This window comes from Drosophila mauritiana, chromosome 2R (genome assembly GCF_004382145.1).
Source record: "Drosophila mauritiana strain mau12 chromosome 2R, ASM438214v1, whole genome shotgun sequence".
NCBI classification, from domain to species: Eukaryota; Metazoa; Arthropoda; class Insecta; order Diptera; family Drosophilidae; genus Drosophila; species Drosophila mauritiana.
Window position 1 is genome coordinate 2,580,227 of NC_046668.1, and position 19,515 is coordinate 2,599,741.

Here is a 19,515-nt window from a genome sequence, read left to right on the forward strand (position 1 = left end):
CTTTTTTTTTTTGTATTAAAGACTCGTCATATGGCGATACAAAAATAAAAAAAAAAGCAAGAAATGTTCAAAAGCGTCGTCGATCCGTTTCACAGAATTTCATTAGAACCGTAAGAAGCATTTAAAATACCTCTGTTTATAGGCCTTACGTAGTTAAAATTCCTTAGAAACTGTGGAGAAAGAAAATATCGTTTCTTTTAGGCTTTTTTCAAGATTTTCGAAAAAAGATTGACCTCTTTAATAAAAGTGCTTTTATGACTCTGTAGCTCTATAGGAGTTTTGACTTACCGCTACTATAATACATAAAATATATTAATTCTAAAAATTAAAATATATAACAGTACATTGACCACATAAAGCCTAAAAAAAATGAATTGAATAGCCTTCTTTGAGGCTTAAAGAACACAAACAAACGCCCCTTAATACATTAAGCATGCCGTAATATTTAAATTGAACTTTAACTTTATTAAAACGAAAACACCTCTAACAAATATATCGGAGAGAAAATTTCAATACTAGTTGTAAGTAGTTGGGAAACTACATTTCAAATTATTAGTTAGCAGTTACTCTGCTATTCATGTAAAATTGCTGGGCGGAGAGCAACAAAGTCAAAACATAGATACATGCGGCAATCCAGCAGTTGTAGGCATTCTGAAAAAAAAAAAATTACTTCACATTATTGGGCGTATGTACATATGTTGTGAATAGAGAACATACCTGATTGTATGCTCTATTTGCAGCTGCATAAAAATCTTCCAACGAATGGTATTCCTCTTCAAGAGGTAAGTCCTCAATGAGGGCTACACTATTTATGTAGAAGAATAGACCCATTAAAACCTGTAACATAAATATGTAAGTGGTTAATTTTTGAAAATGTGAAGAAGTTAGAACCTGGATACTCACCAATTGGACAATACCCCAAACAGAGATAATAAGACCACAAAGAGATAGCTTGGGACCACAGATTTTCATTTTTTTAATTTTTGTTAAACCGCTTTTATGAGAGAACAAAGTTTAAGAAAACACAATTCGTCAGAATTCCTCAATGAAAACTGTGATTTTGTCAGGTGAACATATCATGTGACCAAACTTTCTGTGTGGCTGTGCACAAATAAATTTAAAATACTGATGCAGATGTAGGCGATAAGAGAATATGTTCGTCAAACTAGCTTCAGTTAGCTAGTGACGATTTGGGAGCGGTGGAAATAGGAACATATGCGGATTTCTTCATAAAAGAAAGATCTAAGTATACATATATAGACATATTGGTCATATTACCCTGGTAACACACTCTTTGGCAAAGCGTGTTTCCAAATGCACTCGCACAACAGGGAAATCCGTGTCACAAATTATTATTATTATTATTATAAAATTATTAACTATTTTTCCTGAAAGTTTCATTAAAACTTGATTCACAGTTTTCAAGGAAATGGCGTTTTTTTAAAGATGTCCAATTTAAATAATAGAGAAATATAATATAAATATAATATAAATAAATAATATAAGAAAGAAGACACTAAACGAAAAAAACGCTGAAAAAACCTTCAAATAAAAATATTTTGAAATAGTTGCATTTTGTGCTACTTACTTGCAATATACGAACCTTAAAGCAGTCGCTAAATTTTTAACGATTCAAAATTAAAAAATTAACTGAACAGAAACGCAATAGAATAACAACAATGCATCACCCTTTTTTTTTGCTTCTATACTTTTCGTGAGTACCGCTAGTTTAAAATGTGCTTGACCTTCTTTCTATTGTTATCGATAATATAGTGTCCGGTGATGTAAAAAAATACACACTTTTACAGAAATTAATTCATCAACTCAATAATTATTCTTATATTGTTGTGATTTTTATTTTCATATATGTACGACGTATGTTACAAAATTACGTGTATGTTAATATTCACAATTTTACGAAAGGGGGATTTTATATCATGATTAACTGTCTTATTTAAAAAAATCTATAAAATTTGAATAGAACATAATCGTTTAACTAATTTTTATTTGAATATCAAATACTAAAACTCATATGTTGGGATGCCAAGTTTTAAAAATGGTTGTCTATTGATATCTCACTGCGGGCGAGAAAAGAGCTTAACTGCGTCTGCTTTGGCTTCTCAAAAAATGTTGCCAATCTTTAATTTCGTGCAGCTTGCCTTGTCTTGTCTTATTTCTTCAAAGGGTTTTATTGTATCGCTATCGCACTCCTAACTATCAGCGCATGTTCAGCAAAATTGGTCTCTCTTGCACAAAATCGCGTTCATAGATAATTTATCTATTTACTCGCACACATTGATATTATATACGAGTATATATACAGTATGCCAAGAAACTGTTTACACACTGTGAAATAATTTGAATTTTTGACTTTAAAGGTAAAAATAAAGAGAAAGAGTTATTTGCTTTATTAAACGAAATTTTTTTATAAAATATAATGAGACAATATTTGTTTTACTTATAAATCGAAAAACAAATTAGGAATATTAAATATACAAGAAAATAATCAACAAATTCCTAGTTTACACACTTTTTGCACTGTCAAGAAACTTTTTACACATTTCGTGTTCCTATTTTGTTTTTGTATATATTTTTAAGCTATGAAATTTCACGTTCACACTTCCACTAGGTGTGTATCGGGTATCTAAAGGTCGTTTAACTCGACTATAGAATTCTCCCGTGCTGTCTATTTTTCTTCTATGCAGACATAGAGGAAGCGCAAGTTTTCAAATGTTCTCAGGCAGCAAATAATAAAAAAAATTACCCCTATCTATTGGGTGACGATGACAGAGGGAAGATCAGCATTAGATTCGTATCTCATCCGCTTAGGAGACGGACCGCCCACAGGCCGCGGATAACAAATCTACAATTAAAAAAAAAAAATTATATTTATAAGAAAACGTTTAATCAATTTGTTGGAGTTGGAGTCGATAATAATAGGTCCTCATTGAGGACCTACTAGCACGATAATAATAGGTCCTCATTGAGGACCTGGTAGCACGATACGGGGAGGGTTTTACTGGCGCTTTGGATCTTGGCCGCAGCCTCTACGGTTAGGAACTCAAAGGGTAGCTAATGTTTCCTACGCACGTACGTTCCTCGCTCTTTTCCTCCGCCGTGGTGGTAAACCTTTTCGGTGGCCGCCACCACTTGTCGCTCGATGTCGTTCCGCGTAGAGGACTCCGGTCTCCACATGTGGGGTCTCCAGGCTATGTTGGCGCTTCCTAGAGCTCGCCCGTCCTCTTCGACTTCTTGCGAACGATCGGCACGCAGCAGTTGGTTAGAATCCTAATCCACCATCTTCCCCGAGGGCGATCCAGATACCGCCGGTGGGTACGTTACAAGCATCCCAGTAGCTGAGAGTAGGGAGGGTGAAACCTCCTTTGACTTAATTAGAATTTTTAGCTAATTGGTTAGGACTTTACCGCCGTCAACAGATACCGCTAGCCCTGGCGCTGAAATTTATTACTCAATTAGACTTATTATACCCGTTGCTTCTAGAGTTAAAGAATCGCTTCCGCCCAAAAAAGGTCCATATATTATTGCTTAGGATTAATAGCCAATCCTGATCCTGCACCGGACCACCTTCTGGAGCCGAAACCCTACCACCTGCCTACACAAATCATCTTTTAGCTGGCCAGATAAGCGGACGGCAGGACGCTGCATCATAAACATATTTTTTTCATACACACCATTTCTGCCTGATGAGAGTATGTCTATTAGGTAGCAAGAAAAAGTAAAAAAGGTATTTATAACATTAGACAGAACAAAAAAAAACTATGAATGCATAATAATAGCATAAGTAAGCTAACAAAAATTATATATTATTGAAATTAGTTCGCAGTCAGAATGTCCTGGAAAATCTCTATTTCCTGGCATAATTCATTACTGTATCCCTCGGGATCATCTGGTTGAAGTTCGCACCGGCGCGTCATCTTATCAAACATTTGATCCTGAATTTGAATTACGTTGCTCAAGATATTCTTAATATTTCGGGGCTCATAACCGTACAAGATCTGAAAAAAAAGAACATTTAGTGGTACTATTGCTTTTATATTCCACTGGATGGAGCGCATTTGTATATCACAACGCTATTTATGTAGCGCTTTACAAAGTTGCGCATTCTAGAAAACCAAAATAGATTTAAAATTCGAGAAATCGTCTTCTCGGTGCTCATGGGTCTAGCCAAATACACTATAATAAGGTATGTAAATGATCCATTTTTATTATTTAACATTCAAATTAGATTCAGTTAAATTATTTTGCATTTATCGTGAGTGCACTTCGATCGTCAGCTGAATATTCAACTCTAGCAAGCTTTTAGAGAAGTAAATAGTTAGTATCATAAATATTTGGCAATGTAAAATTGATATACATTTTATGTACATTTATGCAAAATAGACAACGAACAAATCGATCGTTCTAAAATGAACCAACGAGAATTGCGCGCTCAGAGGCAAAAAGAGCAAGACAAGCGTCGACTCTCTTTGCAGCGGAACAATGCATACTTAACCGTTGTGTCTGACGCCCGCGAGTTCCTAATCACCCACCCGGTCAATGACCTAGCACCTGCAGAATGAAAACGATCGCGGTCTTGCTCACCAATGCTTATGACTCCACGAAGTGAACCCGAACGCACTGAGATCGTGAGTGAACCTCAAGTGCGCTGGTTAACAAACTAGCTGCAATTATCGGATAAAACAAGTTCCATGTTATACCTCTTACTAAGGGTAACATACAAGAAACGAAAGTGCAGACTCAGGATGAGTCTAGCCACCGATCAGTGACCTGGAGGAAGTACCTGGACGAAGCTGGGAAAAGTTACTACACCTACCAGCTGAAAAGTGCCAAAGGATTGGAGGTTGTCATTAAAGGAATAGAGTCATCAGTGACAGCATCCGAAATTATCGCGACCTCTTTAAGGTCGAACTGGAACCATCGAGTCAGAAAAACAACAAAAATGAAGTACTTCCTATATATAAGCTACAGTATCTACTGCACCGAAGAATAACCGTAGAAGAGCCACACAAGCGCAGGCAACCTGTGCAATGCACCAACTGCCAAGAATATGGCCACACCAAAGCGTACTGCACCCTAAAATGCATCTACGTCGTTTGCAGCGATGCCCACAGTACTGTTAACTATCCTAAGAATAAAAACGACAGTTCAATTAAGTTATGCAGCAACTGTGGCGAAAAACAGACAGCCAACTAGCGAGGATGCATTGTTTACAAGGAACTCAAGAGTCGCCTAAACAAACGAGTGGATTCAGCTCGAGATCGTATCACACCAACAACTCACAAAGTAATGGAACCGACTACAACTTACATCCCTTCGTCTGCCAGCCACCAAACAATGCCAAATTCTTCCTTTGCAAGTGTACTAAAATCAGGGATCCAAGTAATTGGCGTTGAAGCGATTATGCTCTCGATGCAGCAAACCATGAAAGACTTCATGACCTTCATGCAAGAAACTATGCAAGGGCTTATCAGGAACCAAAACATCCTTATTCCAATGCTCGTTTCTTCTAGAACAGGATAATGACTCCCTTAATAATAGCTACCTGGAACGCTAATGGCGTTTCGCGGCACAAGCTAGATCTTGCTCAGTTCTTAGCCGACAGAAACATTGACGTTATGCTACTCTCAGAGACTCACCTTACCAAAAAGTACAACTTCCAAATACCAGGATATAAATTTTACTTTACGAATCACCCGGATGGCAAGGCCCATGGAGGCACTGGGATACTAATACGATTGCGAATTAAGCACCACTTTCTTGGTAATTGGCAAGAAGACTGCTTACAATGTACCTCTATAAAACTCCAATGCCATAACGGTGCTCTCAATCTGGCTGATGTCTATTGCCCACCTCGCTTAACAATCTCTGAGGAAAAATTCACAACACTTTTTGACTCGTTTGGTAAAAGGTTTGTTGCAGCTGGCGATTGGAATGCCAAGAACATGTATTGGGGATCTCGAATAGCGAATCCTAAAGGAAAACAGCTGTACAACTCAATCATCAAACCGCAACACAACTTAACTATGTTTCCCCGGGAGCGCCTACATACTGGCCATTAGATCCAATGAAGCTTCCAGATTTGATTGACTTTGCCATCACAATAAGGATACCCCAATCAATGATTACAGCTGAGGCATTTCCAGAACTCTCATCTGATCACTGTCCGGTGCTCTTTCATCTTTTGTACCAGCTACAACACATCGAGCGACCGTGTAGGCTTACAAGCAATAAACTGACCAACTGGGAGATTTACAAAAAATATGTTTGTTCCCATACCGGCTTTTCTAGCCCCCTGGAAACCAAGCAAGACATTGATCAGTTTGCTGGTGATATAGAATCAATACTTGTCGCAGCAGCAAAAGCGTCAACTCCACAAGAAAACCATGTATGCAGTATAAAGTTTAACAAGACAAGTATAGATATTGAACTGCTTGTGCTTGAAAAACGACGACATCGAAGGGAGTGGCAGGAGCGCAGATCACATAACGCAAAGAGTAAATTAAAAGCAGCTTCTCGCAGACTTACCAAAGCGTTTAAGAAAGAAGAAGCGGACGAACAACTAAGGTACATCAAGAATCCCCCCACAGGCTCAAGGAACTCGTTGTGGAACTCGCGTGTACCTCTCCGTAACTCTACCGGAAACTGCTCTCGCAGTGACACGTACAGAGCAAGAGTAACCAACCAACCAACCACTAACTCATTTACTCTCCCGCCTTTAACTGCATCTGACTTAGCACCACAAGATCCTGTAGAATTTCGGTCAAGCGAGATAACGAAAGTCATTAAAGAGCAACTGAATACTGGAAAATCGCCTGGCTACGACTTAATAACCCCGAAAATGATCATTGAGCTCCCAATGTGTGCAGTTCTACGAATCTGCTTGCTCTTCAACGCAATTACTAAAATTGGATACTTCCCTCAAAAGTGGAAGAAATCAATTATAAATATGATCCCTAAGCCTGGGAAAGACAAAACACAGCCGTCATCCAACAGGCCAATAAGCTTACTACTTGTCTATCCAAGTTATTTGAAAAAGTGTTGCTGATATGCATCAGTCCCCACCTCAAAACCCACAAAACACACTCCCATCGCACCAATTTGGTGTTCGGGCAAAACATGGAGTCATTGAACAGGTTAACCGCATCACAACAGAAATTCGCACTGCCTTTGAACACCGTGAATACTGCCCAGCTCTTTTCTTATATAAAAGAATGTTTGCGGTCAGATGCAGTACAAGCACTTCAAGCGATTGTACTATAGAAGCCGGAGTGCCTCATGGAAGTGTTCTGGGCCCAATTCGACACACCCTATACACGGCGGACATCCCAACAAACTACCAGCTAACGATATCCAAATTGGCTGATGACAAGTCGATCCAGATGCCCAGTAAAAAATACGATGCAACTAGCACGCCAACTAACTTGTGTAGAACATTGGCTTGCAGATTGGCGCATACGAGTAAATGAAGAAAAGTGCAAACAGGTAACATTTACCATAAACAAACAAAGCTGCCGCCCTTGGTAATGAACCAGACGCGCCTCGCACAAGCTGATAACGTAACATACTTAGGTATTCATCTGAACAAGCGGCTCACCTGGCGGAAATACATAGAGGCCAAGACGACGCACCTCAGTCTAAACAGCGAGCACAGTCTAGGATTCTGAGAATCATTACTGGAGCTCCATGGTATCTTCGGAACGAGAATATACACAGAGACTTACAAATAAAACTTGTCATTGAGACAATAGCAGAAAAGAAAGAAAAATACAATTTTAAAAACTATAAAAAACTCCAAACATGTAAATTCGTTTCTTCCATCAGAATTGATTTCGGCCCGAAAATAGTGGCTGCATCATAGTGTAAAACCAATGTATATGGCCGTTACGCATCTTGTTATTCTAATGTATTTGGTATAATGTAGGCACTGGTTTTGTGCGGGTTTTATTACTTGTTGTGGTTCTTGATTATTTTTTTCTTGTTTTTTTTAATTTTATATATAAGAAGGTTAGTGTACAAAAATTTTAATAGGACAAGAAAAATTATAACACAATAATTGAACTCCTGGGCATCTGTTGAGACCTCTGCTGGCTGCGGGACCCCGAGACCGGTTCCGGACGTTCCTGCCAGTATAGTTTCTCCCCTTCTTCACTAACGCGTTGTGACCGCCTGCATCTCAGGTAGGTGCATATGCCTCCCACAAAATTCACATCTGTGTATGTGAGCCGGTACGGGTATGCGCTCCAGTTCCGGCCTTTATATATGTGTTTGCCGTTCTCCATTACGATATCGTTTGCTCCAGGATACAGCTCACCGGTAACGGCGAGATTTTATACTTCACCGCACCAGCTTGTACATTTCCCTTAGTTTCTTCACGGTACTATTGGCGCTTTTCGTTGGGTACTCCTGTGGATTGTATGAAGCCGTTTGATTGTGTCGCTCCCCAGCTCCTATAGCAACCTCTTGAACGCCTTGCTTATGAACTTAACTCCGTGTTAGGTTATCAGCACTTTTCTACTATCACTCGCACACGGTCCTCTGCAGAGGACAATATCGCACCATTTCGCGAATCGAACCGCCCCATTGTAGGTCCAACACTATCAATGAATAAATAATTATACCATCAAAAATTTACTTATTACATTACATTAGTAATAATGAAAATAAATTACAATTGAGAAATCACCCAGAATAAGTACATTTTAGAAAGAATCATCATAGCTGCAGAAGAATTAACTTTATTTTTTTAATCATTTCCTTTCAATTAGCACAATGATGTATTTTTCTGAATCAATTGAGAATTTTTATATGTGATGTGTTTCGTCTGAATGATAGTTTAATGCTCGTTTGGCTGTTCATGGATACTTAAATTAAGTTACAAATATTTTAATAATACATGTGATTTGTTTAACTTTATCTTGATATATATTTATTTTGAATATTTAAATCTTTACCGTCATATGTAATGTCCTCATAAAAAAACTTTCGATTCGAGCGACATTGGGGACCACACCTGGTAGACCCACAACTTCGGCAATTATACCAGCAACCATCACATTCTTGATTCATACAGTCGCCTGAAATACGGGTTTTATTAATTTCAACCTTGTAAAAAGTGATTTGTACTTACAAATGTCCATACCGTTTGAGCGAATATTTCCGTATTCATCATATGCGCCATTTTGACATTTCTTTCTGCCTTTTTTTTTATTTTCGGAATCTAAATGATGTGAGTATTCATTAGAAACTCCCTGTTTTCTATGTCTCTGACGCAAGTTGCGACTAATGGAATAATCTGAATCTAAATACGGCTTCATATCTTGGCGAGATATTCTTATACTAAAATGCATACCCTCGTTTCAAAAATGAATTTAAACCACGCTAATAGGGTGCAATTATAGAGTGCACACACTGCCGTATTATTATATTTATAGGGTGTCTACACTGAACGTACGATTCAATTGTGCCACGTTATGTCATTGATTTAATCAATGATAATTACCATCTCTCGGAACATATTATAATCGTATTATATAATTGGTTTGTTTTGCACTAGGGGATACCTCAAGCAATAGAAATCAATTAATTATATCAGCAAACATACCAAGCATCCCAAAATACCAAGCCAACATTTAAATTACATGAGACTATGTCCCTAATTTTTATATCCGTTACTCGTGGAGTATATAGTATTCAGATTCACTGAAGGTAGGTTAACAGGCAAACGCACTCTATTTGTATTTTTTTTTGGATATTCCTCTTCATAATTATATAAGTCTTGTAAATTTCTATTGATTTGCCAAATATGTTTATGCCACGCCTACTCTAACTCTAACACTCCAAGTGTTATGGTTTTTTTCATAACGTTATTAGTTTTGTATATTTCTATCGATTTGCCCAAAAACTGTTTGCCACGACACCATAAATCCGCCCAAAACTGCCAAAAACTAATTGTGCCAATTGTTTCGGAGGCGGCATGTAAACAACAATGTATAATCAACAAAATAAGATACTCAGCGCACTATACGTTGTTGTTATCTTTTCAATATCAGGGCATTACAGTTTCACAAGACAAGAAATTCAAATGAAATACCACAAATTCTACAAAACCATTTATTGTGTATATCTATAACGTCAATACCAAATTCTATGTCAAACCATCTGCTGGAATACATGTACGCTATCATATACCACAAAACCTCATACGCATATGGATTATAATTTCAGATATCCACTTTTACGTATTTCTAGTTTAACACATCTATTTAACACATACTTGTTTTGCCAATGAGTATCAGCTTTTAATATATTTTTTATTGTATTACTTAGTTGCAGAGGCTTTAAAATAGAAGATTTTATAAACGTGTTGCAACTAGTAATGCTTAGCTGCGGTTACGCCACCCACATTTTCACATTACACTTACACGAATTTAAGCTAAATTAAATACGTAACTTCTAAGCGATCATTTATCTATATAGGAACTAAAAATATTCAGTGTTTCTGCCGCCAGCCATTCCTAGTATTGTAATTTGTTTACATATTAACTTTGTAGACACAGTACAACTTTGCTAAGGTGCAGCATGTGTTATCTAAGTTAATAATTACAGTTAATTGATTTTATTTTGAAGATCGCAAGCGACCGTTTATTGCAATTTATCATTTGAAACTAAAGCTAGTGTACAAAATGTTTCCCTAAGTCCCTAGCAATCAAGTGAAGTCGTCGGCAGCGGCGCAGTTGCGTCGGCCGCGGCGCAGCGGAGAAGTATTGATGTCGCGCTTAACAGTTCGTTGGCGTTGATGGCAGCGGAGACTATGCAGAACTATGTAGAACCACAAGATGTTAGAGAATCAATTGCAGGGCAATAACTTCTATGCAAATTACCTTCGTTAGCCTCCAAGCTCTCGCCTCGCTATTGCGATGCCATCATTATTTTTATACCTGCTACTCATGAGTAAAATGGTATACTAGATTCGTTGAAAAATACTATTCAACTTTTACATACGTAAAAGGCAGAAGGAAGCGTTTCCGACTATTTAAAGTATATATATTCTTGATCAGGATCAATAGCCGAGTCCATCAAGCCATGTCCGTCTGTCCGTATAAACGTCGAGATCTCAGGAACTAGAAAAGTTAGATGATTAAGCACAAAGATTCTAGAGACAAATATGCAACTCAAGTTTGTTGACCCATGTTGCCACGCCCACTTTAACGCCCACAAACCGTACAAAACTGCCACGCCCACACTTTTGGTAAATGAGTTGATATTTTTTCACAATTTTATTAGTCTTGTAAATTTTTATCGACTTGCACTAAAAACTATTTGCCACGCCCACTCTTCCACCTTAATTTTTCATAACTTAATGCATTTTTTAAAACTTAATTAGTCTTAGTACTCAATTCGGTTGGAAATCAATATCACCAGATTCTGTCTGAATCGGTGGACCAGATACGGCAATTGCCGGAATCACGATTTGTGACTGATTAACATGAGGTTTTTAAATTAACAAGAGACGGAATTGACGCCGAGAATAAAGCAGTAGCTTCTAACAGCAGCAGCGTTGCATTTATTTATCCTAGACAAAAGTGGTGGGGCTGGAACTCCGCTAGTTATCTATATAAATGATTGAGAACTGGAATTTTTAAAAATGCTTTTAACCGCCCTCAATCAGGCAACATTCTGGCCATTCGATCGCAAGCACTCCACCGATCGAAATATGCACCAGCTAAGCAACAGCAACATTCAATAACAGCCCACGGCCGTTAGTCAACGACAAGCTAAGGATACCGTCAATGATAACGATCCAGAACCTCAGGAAAGAAATCTCTAGACTTTATCCCTAGTGCCATTTAGTGATCAAGAGGCAAACCAACCCTGCCCACGAACATTTAGTACAAGTCGTCAGCTACAAAGCGCAGGTGCAATAGCAATATGTAGCCACTTTTTTGGTGACGGCGAAAATTGCTCTCTGTCCGCTCGCTTATACTGAGAGCGTAAGAAGTCTAAAAATAGAATTTGCTTGTTTCTGTGAGTAAAAACCAAAGACGAGAACGTGTATATGTGTGCGTACGTGTGCTGGAAGACGATTTTCGGGCCGAAATCAATTCTGATCGAATAATCAAATTTACTTATTTGGAGTTTTGACCAATTTCGTAGCAATATGATGAAATAAAATAATAATTAAAACTTCACGCCCTGACAATTATAATTTTAAAGTTTTTGAATATTCGTTTGTTAATATCGCCGCTCGAATTAGCTACCGTTTACATATTTATATTTATGTTAATAATTAATGGTGTCCTATATTTATATAACCTTCGAGCATATTTTTCACTACTTTACTATTGCAAAAAACGACTATAATTGAACGTAAACTCGGTTATAAAGCGAAAATTTCTAAAACGAGGAGCTCTGCGTATAGTCAACATTAAGCAAAAGGATTAAGAGAAATTAAAAGGAAAACCATAAAGTTGGAGCTCTTTTTTTTCACCCAAAATTGAGCGCTTTTTAAAAATATCAAATTGAAATATTTCACTGAATCTAATTTGAATTTTAAATAATAAAAATGGGTCATTTACCTACATTATTGTTGAAAATATGTATGTATTAAGGTCAATGCACTGTGTCTCCCTCTTTTGGTCGCGGTAACCAAAAGCTTTTTTTCTCTTATTGTGAGATTCCCTTTAGCATGTAATTTGGCTGCCTGCGTGCAGTAATATTGTACTCAAGATCAGTCACAATAAATATTTGAAGCGAATAAATATTCTAAATAATTAAAGCAAATGCAAATATATACTGTAATATAAAACATAAATTTTCCAAAAAAAAAGGCAATGCATTGAGAAATAAATATTTCATAAAAATAATACGTAGTAGAAAATGAAAATTTATAAAATAAATAAAAATATGAAAACTGTTTATTGCAAAAGTCATATCTGGAGGCACGAAGTGCGGACACAAGCACTCAACAATCATTGCCTTATTAATTTATACTCTATAGAAAAATATTTAAATATAAAGTCATTTGTGAAATTTATTTTGGTATCTTTTGTACATAGATTCGGCTATTACTATTTCTAAGCAATATTTAAATAATAATAACGTTAGGGCAATACAAAACAATGATTTTTTACTTGGTTGCCAATTGATCGAAAATAATATAGATTTAAAGTCTAAGGATTTCTAAGGTGAAGGGCATATTTTGTCAAATTTGTAATGCATGAGCATACGTGTGCACACATGCAGTTGTCTGCTATCACTTTATGCGTAGAAAAGACCTGTTAGCTGTAGCGCTCTCCGCTCTCTCGCTCTTGAACAAAAATTCGAGAGAACCTGGAGCCACCTCTAAAGCCACGCCGAAAAAATCGTGTGCCAAAAAATCGTATGGTGTTACTCATCTTGTTATTCTAGTGTCTTTGCCAAATTATAGAGAAACAGAAGCGAGTTATCGCGGACGCCTGCAATCGATGCGTGGCGCTGACGCTTTCGTGCGTTTTGACATAAACAACCAAAACCACGACTGTTTTAGTTCCCACGTACCAGACGATCCCTCCTCTTTACTCTGCACCCAAAGACCTCCCGGGTATCGGACACGCGTATACGCAGCCGTTTTCCCAGGTGGGACTTCACCTTAAAACGTAACCCAGCAAATCGACTTCAGAAAGCAAAAATACTCACTCTTAATTTCATAAATTGCATCGTGACCTGTCCATAATTAAGACACCTCCGACCTTGCATGAGACTTTTGCTGTACTAAGGATATTTAAGCAATTAGAGGCATGCCCTTGACAACCACCAGCCAAAACTCGTCGTGGATTATTAATAAATTCCTTACAAATTATTTTTGTATACATAATTATTAAAACTCCGTTCGTTTTGCTAAGGAATCCCCCTTTTATTTGTGCACAACTTCAAACATATTAAAAGCTGATAATATAAAGTTAAAAAGTATAATACAGGTAGAAGGAAGTCGATCTGACCATGTTCTGTCCGTAAAAGCTTGAAAGTTGAGAGCAAAGAGAAAGCATACAGTTTCTAGAGACATAGAGGCAGCGCACAAACCACCAAAAAATGTAAACCCATTCTTACGCCCATAATCCGCCCAAAACTGCCACGCCCACACTTTTGCAAAATGTTTTGATACATATTCATAATTTTATTAGTCGTGTAAATTTTCACCGAAAAACGATTTGCCACGCCCACTTTAACGCTCTAAAGCTGCCAAACTGGTCACGCCCACACTTATTAACAATTTTTAAATTTTTTCTCATCTAATAGATTCCCAAAAAAATTATGAAATTTCGGGTTGGCATTCGCACTAGTTGAGTAACGGGTATCTGATAGTCGGGGAGCTCGAATATAGCATTCCCTCTTGTTTTTAAGCTATTGCGTTCCGATTTACATTCCGTCAATCTCTAATACGCCTCCTTGGTTTACTAAAGACTTGACACACCTAAGAAATGTAAAGTTCAGCCTTCATACAAAATTTAAAAATACCGGTCTACCTTTTTAAATTTTAAAGTGCTCGGTAAAATTTTACTGTGCTCAATGCCCAGTGTTACAAGAACTATTGTACTGTACGTTCCAGTTCGCCAAACAATTTCTTACCCTTCCTCGCTATTTTTTGAAAATACCACTGATCAGGAAATTTACAAAGTTTTTCAAACCAAATATTCCACGTTACCAAATTGCAAACAGCCATACTCTTAAAGTCGTCAAAGTCGAATTTAATATATTTTCCCACTCTAAATGAATGGTCAGTGATTTACGAACTTCAGCCTGTCTATTCGCCAAGTCCCGACCGAATCCCTGGCTGTGTGCCCAGATTCTGTGCGGAAGCCATGTGAAAGACTCTACTGAAACTGTTAACCTTATCTTTGGAATCTTCCTCCATATATGGAAGGAATCCTTTGTGATTCCTCTCCATTAAAAAGGTAACAAATTGGATGCAAGCAGTTACGAGCAATCCTTAAAGTGTCGGATATCCATAAGCTTTTTTAAAATTTTATTACTGCTAATTTACAGCACTTTTGTAGTTCAATTATATCACTATGTCAGCACTGTCTTTTGAAACGAAGATCAACAACCACTAACCTATTGGAGCTAACTTCTTTTGAAATACAGTGCTTCAAAAACAATCTTTAAAAAGATGTCATGTACATTGACATTAGTAAAGCATCTGACTCCGTTAGTCTTTCTCTTCTAGTAAGCACACTTGATTTATTAGGTTTCCCTGTTGATCTTCTAAATTGGATTTTAAGTTATCTGAATAGCAGGACGCAACGGGCCGTCTTTAAAAAATCTCTATCTTGCATTCCCCGGGTCACATTCGTTGTCCCACAAGGGAGCCTTCTCGGTCCGCTTATTTTTACCATATTTATTAACGACAGTACTTATTTACGAAGACGATGTTAAATTATGCTTCCAGTTTAAAGAAATATGGTACCATTTGGACTTACAATACGATCTAGATAGCTTTCAAATATGGTGCCGCGATAAGGTACTACACTTAAATGGCTCAAAGTTAAAAGTTAAGTCCTTTAGTTGTGTCACTGTAAGTGGTGCTCTTTGGACGGAATAACACGGGTTGATGATATTTATGGACCCAAAACAAAAATTTTTAGTCCATATATCGACTAATGTCAATTAGGCCAGGCGTGTGCTTGGTTTATGAAAAGGTGGACTACAAAAATTTAAAAAAATATCCAACAAATTTTCATAAAGTGTGGGCGGGGCAGTTTTGTGCGGTTTGTAGGCGTAAGTGTGGGCGTGGCAAAAAGTTTTTTGACACAAATCGATAGAAATTTACAAATTAAATTATGAAAAAATATCCAAAAAAATTTCAAAAATGTGGACGTGGCATTTTTGGGCGTTTTTAAGGCGTTAGAGTGGGCGGGCAAACAGATTTTTGTCAAATTTATAAAAGTTTATAATATTGATATTTTTATATCAAAATATTTTTCAAAAGTGTGAGCGCCTATGAAGAGTTTGCAATATTCATAAGTTAAAAAATATAAAATTTTTAATATCTGAATGAATTATATTTTGAAGTCACCGACCGTTTTTAAGAAGGTATCAAACTAAACTCAAATAATTGATCTGGATTGATAGACGTTCAAGCCTCGGTCTAGAGATTTTTAAATATGGCCTTTGAATTTTAGAGTTCTACTAAAATAGAGCTTTGGAGTTACTAACTTATGGATAATTCACTATACAAACCGGCCGCTTCAATTATTTCAAAGAACTTTAAACAGTAATGTACTTGAGTGATTTCCATAATGTATCCCAGCTGCGCAGCATCCGTTTCTAATAAGGAATTCTTTGGCAGCGGCACTGAGTCGTTCTTGTAAACATCCTAAAGCCTAACCTAAGCAGATTTGACTCCTCTCTTTGAATCTTCTCTTAATCTGAAGAATCTTCTCCTCAATCCAATTTACATTTGATTTTAAGTCTTAAGCTGAGATCAAAAAAATAAAGACGTGAAAACTATTTCTCCGATAATTTTTTATTTCTTAGCGTTGTCCTTAGTCAACTGATGGGACATTAGTTCGACTCAAAAATATCACAACTAATTTTACTGGCGCACTCGGTAAGATACAAAATTATCCGAAAAAAGGACCTTTGAGTGGAAAATAAGTTAAATTTTATAATCCAGTGCTCGAAATATTTCCCAAAATAAATTCGTGAAAACTCTTCAACTTGGATTATAATTAAGTGAAATACGGATATATATATTTTACAATAAAAATTTCTCAACCAACTATTGCCGCACCCCAAATCGTTGCGCTGAGCGACAACAACCTTGACGAAGCCCGTCGGCAGCTTAAAGACATTTTACCATTCGAGGGTGATCCAGAAACCATTCACACCTTCATCAGCAGAGTAGATTACGTAATTTCGCTCTACCAAACCAATGATGTCCAATGATATCCACCAACCAATGTACTGGGAGCCATCGAAAGGAACTTGGACGGACAGGTTACTCGATCTTTGGGACTTCCGAACATCGAAGTTTGGCCTACCCTCAAACTTCAAGCTACAAACTTCTGGAGAACTTCAGGGAGACACCGTTACAGAGGAAACCTAAGATCATTCTGCGAAGAAGCTGAAAGACGCCGTCAATTATTAATTTCAAAACTACACCTGGAAGGTAACTCATCGGATTTTCTTATTTATATTAAGACTATTAAAGACTCTATTAAGATACTGATAAGAAAACTACCAATACAATTTAATTATTTATGAGCTAAAATGCTCATCACGATATTACAGACTTAAGATCTTTAAGTACCATTGCACAAAATGAGGGAATTTATGAAGAACACATTAATTTTGAATTTAATAAAAACCCAGAGTACCGTAATAAAAACTCAAATTCTAATCAGAATTCGAAATCACATAAATTCAATACAAATGTTCAAACTCAATATCGACGAAGTTACCTACAATATTTCCAACCCTTCCAACCTAATTTTGTCAATACATGCAACCATTTAGACCTAGCTATACACAGCAGATGATTAACAACCCACCAATGTGCACGCACCTAATTATTTCATACCCAACCAATACATAAACACCCAACACATTATTAAAAAAAATCCTTTCCAACAACATCCCAACAAAGCCCAAAATCCCCAAACAACACATTTAAGAGGAAATACATACCCTCAATTGCAACAACCCTCTACATTTAAAAATACTAACTTCCCGATTACTAAACGACTAAGATCATCGGACAGTGAACAAACTAAAATGTCTATTGACGAAATGAGATTCCAAGACGCGCATGAATTCGAACAAGTCCAACCTAATTATTACGAACAACAGTAGTATGAGCAAAATCAGTACAATCCATATCAAAATAATGGGTTCATTAATGAAGGGCAACAACAGGTCCAACCCGCCAAAATTAATCACGAACAAAATCAAAATAACTCTGAACCGAACGAAAATTTTCGGTCAACATCCCCGGACAACACGAATACATAGAAATAGCACACAAATGTTGCACATGCAATTGCTTTATAGACACAGGATCCACAATTAATATGATCAATTATGATCTTCCTATTCAAAATAGAAGATGTGAAATTTTAACATCAAATGGCCCTATTACCTTGAACGACTTGATTATGTGACCCAGAAATAGTATTTTCAAAAAAACCGAACCATTTTATGTGCATAGATTTTCTAATAATTACGATATGCTAATTGGCAGAAAATTGTTAAAAAATGCACAATCAGTTATTAATTGCAAAAATAATTCAGTTACCCTTTTTAATCAACCATACAAATTAACTATTTGAGAATCCGAAAGAAACCAAAATTTGTATATCCAAAAGGCACCAGAACCAATTGCAAACTCAGATCAGGAATCAATAAAAAAATACGATTTTTGATCAAACATACAAATTATTTACTTAGAATCCAAAAGAAAACGAAAATTTTTATATCCAAAGGACACCAGAACCAATTGAAAACTCAGATTAGGAATCAATAAAAAATTAGATTTTTCACAATTTCGATTAGATCACCTAAATCAGGAAGAAACCTTAAAGTTAAAAGGCTTATTATGTAAATTTAGAAATCTTGAATATAATGAAGGAGGCAAATTACCATTTACAAATACCATTAAACTCGTACTAAGTACAACAAATAACTCCCCAATTTATTCAAAACTATACCCACTTGCGCAAACACACGAAATTGAAGTAGAAAACCAAGTACAGGAATTGCTAAATCAGGGATTAATTAGGGAAAGTAATTCACCATACAATAGTCCTACTTGGGTTGTACCAAAAAAAAAACCGGATGCTTGTGGCATAATAAAGTACAGGGTAGTAATTGAGAATAGAAAGCTAAATGAAATAACCATACCTGACAGATATCCAATTCCAAATATGGACGAACTTCTTGGCAACTGGGTAAATAAAAATTTACAACAATCGATCTCGCAAAAGGATTTCACCAAATAGAAATGGACGAGGAATCAATACCTAAAACTGCATTCTCCACCAAAATGGGTCATTACGAATACCTTCGAATGCCATTTGGCCATAGGAATGCACCCGCTACTTTTCAAAGGTGCATGATTTAAAATTGCAACTCGACAAATGTGAGTTTTTAAAAAAAGAAGGTAACATTCTTGGTCACGTAGTAATTCCTGATGGTATTAAACCAAATCCTATTAAAGTTAAAGCCATAGTTTCATACCCAGTTCCGACAAAAGTAAAAGAGATTAGATCTTTCCTCGGATTAACAGGTTATTATCACAAATTTATTCCAAATTACGCAGACATAGCAAAACCCATGACCAGCTGCTTAATAAAAGGAGCATTAGAAATGAAAAATAATAATAATAATATAATAATTTATAAAATGACTTACGAAACCACGTTTATCTCCATTTCGTTCTAGTGTTTTCTCACAAATGACTCCTTATGAAAAAATTAAAACCGCGTACTTTAAAAATAAACGGTAAATAAAGCACAGAAT

The 19,515-nt window shown here is 36.5% G+C and overlaps 2 protein-coding genes across 3 annotated transcripts; both read right to left on the bottom strand.

Moving 5' to 3' along the window:
- Positions 1-444: 444 nt before the first annotated feature.
- Positions 445-1,095, bottom strand: LOC117137958 (ribonuclease kappa). Its single transcript, XM_033299721.1, has 3 exons — positions 904-1,095; positions 718-837; positions 445-651 (listed from the first exon to the last, which is right to left on the bottom strand). The coding sequence occupies exons 1-3, from the start codon at positions 970-972 to the stop codon at positions 553-555; spliced, it is 288 nt and encodes a 95-aa protein (XP_033155612.1). The 5' UTR covers positions 973-1,095; the 3' UTR covers positions 445-552.
- A 7,096-nt stretch (positions 1,096-8,191) lies between these two features.
- On the bottom strand, positions 8,192-9,384 carry LOC117136292 (ARL14 effector protein). 2 transcript variants are annotated; one of them, XM_033297128.1, is made up of 3 exons: positions 9,161-9,384; positions 8,973-9,095; positions 8,192-8,615 (listed from the first exon to the last, which is right to left on the bottom strand). In XM_033297128.1, exons 1-3 carry the CDS (start codon positions 9,366-9,368, stop codon positions 8,539-8,541), a joined length of 408 nt encoding a protein of 135 aa, XP_033153019.1. In that variant the 5' UTR covers positions 9,369-9,384; the 3' UTR covers positions 8,192-8,538. The 2 variants fall into 2 exon arrangements, with proteins under 2 accessions (XP_033153019.1, XP_033153020.1); XM_033297129.1 differs by lacking the exon at positions 8,192-8,615 and having other exon boundaries at positions 8,751-9,095; positions 9,149-9,372.
- Positions 9,385-19,515: the final 10,131 nt, after the last annotated feature.